At 39.8% G+C, this 8,072-nt stretch overlaps 1 protein-coding gene across 1 annotated transcript in view; it reads left to right on the plus strand.

The window, feature by feature from the left end:
* Positions 1-4,814, plus strand: part of PDSS2 (prenyl (decaprenyl) diphosphate synthase, subunit 2) — a 46,849-nt gene extending 42,035 nt beyond the window's left edge. Inside the window, exons 4-5 of the mRNA XM_010140573.1 lie at positions 3,612-3,686; positions 4,770-4,814. Of these exons, the coding sequence (XP_010138875.1) occupies positions 3,612-3,686; positions 4,770-4,814 (120 nt within the window). The remainder of the gene's footprint in view (positions 1-3,611; positions 3,687-4,769) is intronic.
* The last annotated feature ends 3,258 nt before the right edge of the window (positions 4,815-8,072 follow it).

Consider the following 8,072-nt stretch of genomic DNA (forward strand, 5'->3'; position numbering starts at 1 on the left):
GAAAATTACCACCATTTTTTTTATTTCTTCAATCAATATTTAGGAAATCTGAGATTGAGAAACTAAACTCAAAGGAAGTCTAAAGAGCCTTGAAAGGCTAAAGATGTGCATTTTTGACAAGTTACTCTACCAGAAAACGGCAAACTGGGTTTCACCAAACTTCTGATCTTCAAACCTACAGAGCTGTTCATAGCCCAGTTTTGTGGAATGTTACATATTTACATAAATCAGAGAGGTCAGAGCACGAGTTCTATCTTGCTGAGGAATCGGGAGGCACGTGCTTGTGGCTGGAGTTTACATCATGTTATACTTAGTCTGCCTAGCTAGGAAAGATTTTAGCTTTAATAATCCATGTCTTTTCCCCATGTTCCTCTGAAATTAATGGCCTTTGTGGTGACCTTTTAAAAGCAGAAGACATCATATCTCTACAAAAGGTGTTGAAGTGAATACCTCCCTGGAGTAAAAACAAAAAACCCCACGCAAAACCAAACGCTGGCAGAACTGTTGCAGAACAAGTGTTTAGAGGGCATGAATTTATTTGCGTGTGCACTTGTCACCTCCAAGTAACAGGTCATGCCCTGGGCTGGGACGTGGTGGTCCGGGGGAGCAGAAAGCACAATGCTTTCCAGTGCTTTGGAAGATGCTGAGGCAGAGTGGGAAATGAAAAATAGAGTGAAGGTTTGATTTCTCCCATTATGATGTTACGCCTGCTCATCTCGAGTACCTAAGAGGGACCAGGCTTCTCAAAAATATATAGAGGAGTGGGAAAATTGTGGGAAAAGAGATTATGAATAGGCTGCCTTTGGTCTCTTTTGAGAAGCTGCTGTCTACAAGCACTAATTCTGGCAATCCTTTCTTCCCTTTCCCCCTCTTTGAACTTGTTAAAACTGGAGCTCAACCTTCAAATGAGAAGAAAAACAACTGGGAGTGCTTCATCTTTCATCTACCTTTCCTGCTCTTCAAACTCGCTTCTCCAAAATGTCAGCAAGTGGGACAGGGCACTGGTCAAGGCAGAAAGGCACCAAGGAGAAGAGAGACAGCTTGGATACTCTTTTCTGCTCTTCCACTGGCATGCTGCATGATTTGGGGGAAAATCAGTTCCTTGTCACTGTTTTCCCCTTGTATAAAACACAAGGGAATACATTTTACGGGGGATGTTGATTGCTTTCAAATTTTCTGATGAAAAGTGCTGCATAAGAACTAGTCAGTGTATCACTGACTACATGAATACTACTGAATCTGTAATAATTTTTCTTCCCCTATGTCAGTTTGGGATGCAGAGGAAAATTACCAGGCTTCCTCATTTCTCGTTGCTTTCCCCAGTGCTCAGGACCCCAGGCCACTGATGTTAAGCAGCAGATGCTTTCCACAGATCAGATTAAGGGCCGATGAAATAACAGAGCCTCATGCAAGCATGCCACTGTGCTCTTGAAACCAGAATTTCATTCCTGGTACTGTTCTGTATGGCCTTGCATTTACCTTAGAAAGATATTATTAAAAAAAAAAAAGGCAGATATTTGGAAAGAAGGCAGGTAATATTGATACTAAATTCTCGCTCACGTATATGTAGTGTTCAATAGGTCACTAAAGGGCTAATGGTATTTAATATATGGATTCTTCTAAATAGTGGATTTGTAATTCTCCTAAGATGTTTTAAAAACTACAAGAGGAAGAGGTACAATTGTTCACAAATGTTTCACCAAGATTGTATTAAGTCAGTTAAAATTGCCTTTGAGAGTAGAGTTGCACTAAAGAGGGAGAGGAGAGATGGAAAAAAGAAACCCCGAAACAGGGTCCTGCTCAGTCTAGAGTTTCAGGCGAGAGGGGAAAAGCTCTAGTTATCCAGAGCCAGCTGCATTGTTAAAAGTTCATACTATCACTTTGACATTTAGAGTAGGACTCGGTGTCTTTGTAAATTCCTCTTCGTATTACCAGTGTAGGTCTCTGAGCTCAGACTATTTCACAAACCATAACATTTTTTAGTGAGTGATTGATCTGTATTATGTGTCCTAGCCATCAGAAGAATCTTGGGATGTTGCTTGTATAAACTGTAATACAATCTGATCCTGGGCATTTAGTTACAGACTTTCATAGACCTATTGGCGATACTCAGTCCTCCTGGATTTGGGAATAAGGCTTATCTGATACCTTCAGGAGAAAAAAAAAAAAAGGGTGGGGGGGAAAAAAAAGAAAAAAAAAAAAAGCCCCTCATTTTCTCTGTTCCCCGCTTAAATAACTCAACACATCTGGTAACACTGTAGAATCATTGTCCTTTGAGTTCCTCTGCAGCTCATGTTGCTACAATATTTCTTCGGTATCTAGTTTCCTAAAGGGCAATGTGATTTTTTTTTTTTTTTTAAATTTTTTTTTTAGGCTGTTTTTATAGGTCTTGCAAATTAACCCATATGCATTGCAAGAAAAAACATGACTTTTAATCAGCACCATTTCTAAAGTTAGCTCTTGCTCTGTGTATATGAATATGTATATGAACCAGTGTTTAAAAAAAAAAAAACCACACAACCTTTCTGCTACTACTCAAAACTAGCATACAAATGTGGTTTTATTATCAAATAAAGTACGCCTTAATGATAAAATATCTTTTTGTTAGGGGTTTTATCATTTGACTTCTTGACTTCGGTTACAAGAATGATAAAAATTTGAAACTGAATCTTTTAATTCAATAAGAACTACACTGCATTTTAGGAAGCAAAAGAGGAATCAGATATAGACTCATATGCATAGGAAATGAAACATTCGAGAAATTAAAACTCTGAGTAACTAAAGGGGTAGCCTTAAGGTGTGCTTATTTGAAATGCCTGCATTTAATTTTACAATAAATCTGGGTATTTTGTTCCAATTAAGACAGTTTATGTGCGCGACTTTAAATTGTACAGTAGTTCCACGGAGACCGTGGACTGCTTGTTTTACATTCTGGATCAAGTTCAGAATTTTAGGCTTCGCTTGAATAAAATAAAAAGTCTGAACCCTGAAGATAATACAGATTGATAAATCTGATTTAAACATTCCCGTGTTGCAGCCTTTCAGTGTAGTGGTACAGCTGAGCCTCAGGCCATGCACTAAATACATCCACAGTGCATTCCCAGGGCACCCGAATACCAAATGATCACATTTGAAAGGTTACCTTTCTATGGGTTCTGACTTTTCAGTATTAACCACGAAGATTAGAATTTTAACAGCTCCCAATGAGAGGTATTGTGAAGTATTTACTTGGCAGGAAAAAAACCCAAAACAAAACAAAGCCCAGATGAGGTACTGTCTCATATTCATGAACTGGGATTTATTAGTTCTGTGAACGTCCTTGTGAGAATATGCTCCATAGTTCACACTTCAGGAAAAAAAATTTTTAAAAGTCTTGTTTTTCATTTATATTACCTTAAAACTTTGATAGAAGAGTTACTGTATTAGGGGTTTTAGCAGAGAGATAGGATCGTGCTTGTGCAGAACATACCCCAGTAAATCCTGCAGCCTTTCACAACTGACTCTGCAAGGAAACCTAGGATGGTTTATCTCTCTGGAAATCTGGCAGTAGCTTTGTTAGGAAATTTGGTGATAATTAAAGGCGTAAGGCTTTTTCTCCTTTTCTTTTTCAGGTTGTGGAACTCATTTCAAGTGCCATTGGTGACTTAGTTCAAGGTATATATTATGAAAACTCAAAATCATCTGAGGTAAGAATTTAATTAGTTTTACATACCCGAGAAGTTCAGTGATATTAATGTATAACTACAGTAAACGTGATGACTTTCTCATCTGTTTAGAAGGAGGAGGGAGAGCGAAAAAGAATTATCTCCAGTCCTAGTGACTTTCAGCAGTAATATCATTATATTCATACCTGTGGACTCCAATGGAAGTTTCTAGAAATGCTTAAGGAGGGATTGAAAAAACAGAAAAAATATGTTATTTCTGTGAGTGCTTAATAAAACAATGTCATGTGTCATTGCCAGGAGCTCTAGACCCATCTTAATATGGGCTTTCCAAACACTTCCAGAGATTTCTAGTCAAGGTTCTGCTAGAGGCATTTATTACAGTGTTGTCAAGATCATTATTTTCATGTTAAATCTCTCATTTCCAAGCCCAAAGATGTTTTCAAAATGCTCCACCCAAACTTGTATCAGATCCTTTTTTCTTCTGAGTGTTCACCTTTCGATAACACAAACATAAGTTTTGTCCTGAAGAGGCAGGAGTGTAGCATGGTTCGCTTCTTTACCAAAAGTCACCGTGCACACATTGCAGGGGTCGGCATGGGCAAAGACAGCAGCTGCCAGCTTTTCACACCAAATAATGCTGATTTCTTCAAGGGCAATTATGGATGTGCAGTGTTACTGTTTGGCAAGAACCGTGATGAAAATGGGTCAAATTAGATCTAGGTATTTTTGTCTTTACTGGAACATTTAAGGAAATTTAGAGACACCTGTTGAAGAAAGCTTTCCTGGGCAGCATGCCGGAACAAAAAAGTGTTTGTTTTTTCATTTGGAATGACTGTATCTTAACACATGGAAAAAACCATTAATTTGAAGTTGCCATGACCTCTACAGGTTTTATGATAGCAAGTTTTCACTCACTGGTGAGCACTGTGCGTATGTGAGTATCTGTCTCGAAATCCAGAGGTACATAGGTTTACTTCTAGTGACATTGTGTCACCTGCCTCGTTTGCCTCGGAGACCTGAATGTTAACATTCAGTAGGTGAAATGGCTTGAAGGTGGCAGAAAAATACAGTTTAATTCATATTTGTGGTGTATTTTCATTGCAGCTCTGGTTTACTATTGCCGTGTTGGAGTATGTAGCAAAATTATGACCTTAGTGGAAGCCTTGATCGCATGGGTTAACTGCTACGGTAGAGACCTGTCCTGATGGCTCTGCACCAGCCAAACCACAGCGGGCAACCGCAGGATGCTGTCAGCTAACAGCAGCTGGGCCCTGGAGGGTGCTGCTGCAGCCAGCGGCTCTGCCGGCCCCTACCTGTCTGTCCTGCTCTGCGGTAGCAAAGGCATGTTGCTAAAACTCACCTCCTTTAAGCTTTTTTTTTTTCATTTTGATTGAAACTGGTTAGGTAGGAAGCGATCACACTGATGAGCTGAGCTCTCTCCTCAGAGGAAGCAAGAGCCGCTGGCAGGGAAGGGGTAATGGCCCACTCGGGAGACGCCTGGAGCCACAGGCTGACCAGGCTGCGTGCAGAGGACAATGTTGACAGAGCATCCTCTGGCACCTCTCAGGAGGAGACCCTGGGTGGAAGCGTGGCAGCAGTGCCAGGCGGGGAACTTGGCACTCCTTCCGCACCTGCTGTGTTTAACCTGTGGATAAACAGACTTCAGCCCTCAGAGCTGCTCCCAAGTACTGTGCTCAGGGTTAGGCATTAAAATAGATAACATCTTTGAGATTTTTGCAAAGAATGTTTAAAATTTTGTTTTCCACCTTCAAGCAGGTTTCCAAATACAAGTGGACCCCAGTTATGTTTAAAACAACTGCTCTTTTGTGTGAAGGAGTAAAGCTCTACAAGTTCATCTCAGCAAAGAAACTGCATTTTATTTTAACCGTGGCCCCTGTATAAATGAGATGTTGTGGACTTTTTGGGTCCCTGCCACTGCAGAAGGTCTTAATCTCCTTTTTTTTTAGTCCTTCTCTGTTTGTTTTCTGTTGCATTACTGAAGCACTCTGCATGTGAGGATTGTAAGGGAAGCGTGAGATAAACGAAGCTCACCTACATGATGTTTACCCTGCCCTGGCCCAATTACGATTGCAGATTTATTTTGTTTCAGACTTATTTTTCTGTCTAAGGAGAGTTGAAAGTACAGTATAACCTTCCTAAGGGGAACCCAGTTAACTCAACACATGATTAGGATGGTGGCACGATGGATACTGACATTTGCATGGCAGTAACTGAAGTGTGCGGTGGGTACTGCGTGGCTTCTGATGAGACCTAGAACAAACAAGTGTGGGATCTACTTTAGTTTTTATTGTTTTTTTTATCTTGTCCTCTGAGAAATTTGGTTCCATGTTGTCTATGAGACATACCCTTTCTGCTTTCCTCACACGGTTCTGCTAGGGCAGTGTTCTGTTTGTGTCCTGAACACCTCTTTAGCAAAGATGGACAAACTGGACTAGGTCAGTTCTTGGTCTGTCTTATCTGTAACCTTTGTGCATTCTCACTCCACCCCTCATTGCGATTTGACTAAAACAAAAATGTGAACTACATTTCCTAGAGGTAAGACAAATACTTTATTCTGCAACTAAATCTCAAATGTCAGACTTCATTTCTTCCTAAGAGTAGGGCATGGGGATGTTAGAAATGGCATTTTCATTGCTGGAAATGTCTTAAATTTGGAAAAGCAGAAGGATATCTTCCCACCTTTTTTTCACCCTGTTTGAGGCAGGAAAACTGTACTTCATACGTTAAATGTCTTTAATGCAGTTGTTATAAAGCTCCTCAGTACCATAAAATAGACTGATTTAGCATCAAGTTGTTTTCTGCTTTGCTAGATGTCTACCTAGACGGTAGATAAAAATAGCTCTGCTAAATCAACCTTTCTCCTCTGAGACCTAAAGTTCATGTTTATTAAAAAAAAAAAAGTTTCCTTTTGCCTCATTTGGATGATGCAGTAGGAGAAGTGACCTAAGAAGACTGACCTTACTTACTCCTGAAGACTTGGATATATGGATATCCTGAGGACGTGGATATATTATTTGACAACTCTCATTATCACTTTTTATCTCTGTAATACCACATGCAATTCTAGACCCTTCCCGTGTTAGTACGTTCTACTTGGTCATTCTTCATCTCATCTGCATAGTGAGCCCTTCGATCTGTGTGAAATGGGGAAAATAAAGATAGTATATTTAATTTTTTGCCTTTATTTGAAGTGACAGTCCAAACTACAAAGTAGGCTTTGGATACAAAGACAGCCTGAAGGTTAGGGCTGCCACTCATGGTCAAAGTACCAATTAGCTGCTCTGGTTTAGGATGCACATGAGCAATGTTAAGCTAATATTTTGGACTGTAAGCTGGAGCAATGACTGTATCTTAACACATGGAAAAAACCATTAATTTGAAGTTGCCACGACCTCTACAGGTTTTATGATAGCAAGTTTTCACTCACTGGTGAGCACTGTGTGTATGTGAGTATCTGTCTTGAAATCCAGAGGTACATAGGTTTACTTCTAGTGACGTTGTGTCACCTGCCTCGTTTGGCTCGGAGACCTGAATGTTAACGTTCAGTAGGTGACATGGCTTGAAGGTGGCAGAAAAATACAGTTTAATTCATATTTGTGGTGTATTTTCTGCTGGAGCAGAAAGGGAAGATTGATAAACCTTTGCAGCTTTGTCTGCTGAATGCCCTCTCAAGCCCAAATTCTTCCAGTCGAGGACATTATTCCTAGTTCCTGTTTGTCTGTCTTAGATATAATTTGGGAGTAAAAAATTGTGCTTTAATCAGTGCAGAGATGAAAGTTGTCTAATGTGGCCTTCCGTCATGATCATGGTATGTGTTTTTAACAGGAAAAAAAAATTGCACTCTGTCTGTCTCTCTCTTACTGAAGGCTTCTAAAACGTTGAACTCACAGAATACTGTCACACTTTTAGAAACCTTCTGTCTGGATATCCCAGGGATTTAACAAACATTAATGAAGAATGCTTTAACATCTTTGTCAGTTCACTGAACAGGGACAAGAGATACAGGGGATCTCAAGGTGAGACAACACAATCGAGAGGAGGACTTGAGCGCGTTGGCTTTTGTGCTTTACCTGCAAGACCCGTCTGCAATCTTAAAATATTAGGGACTTTCATGGGAAGCTGCTTTGTTGTTTAGTTTTTCCTCACCTCCAGAATATCTAGCTGATGCTAAATGTGGATTACCAAAACTCATTTTTAGTGTCTGTATGGGACTGTTGTGTAAGACCACCATTTCCAGCGTGTTCCACTGGTGGCTAGAAGAGCTATTAGGTATTTTTGAAATTTTCGATGCAATTGTGTGAAAATTGTGCGTAACTAATAAGTAAAACAGGTTTAAAAAGTAAATACATTAGTGGCAAGTACTCATTGTGCTAAATAGTGAATTAA

This window comes from Buceros rhinoceros, unplaced genomic scaffold (genome assembly GCF_000710305.1).
Source record: "Buceros rhinoceros silvestris isolate BGI_N320 unplaced genomic scaffold, ASM71030v1 scaffold6867, whole genome shotgun sequence".
Taxonomy (NCBI): Eukaryota; Metazoa; Chordata; class Aves; order Bucerotiformes; family Bucerotidae; genus Buceros; species Buceros rhinoceros.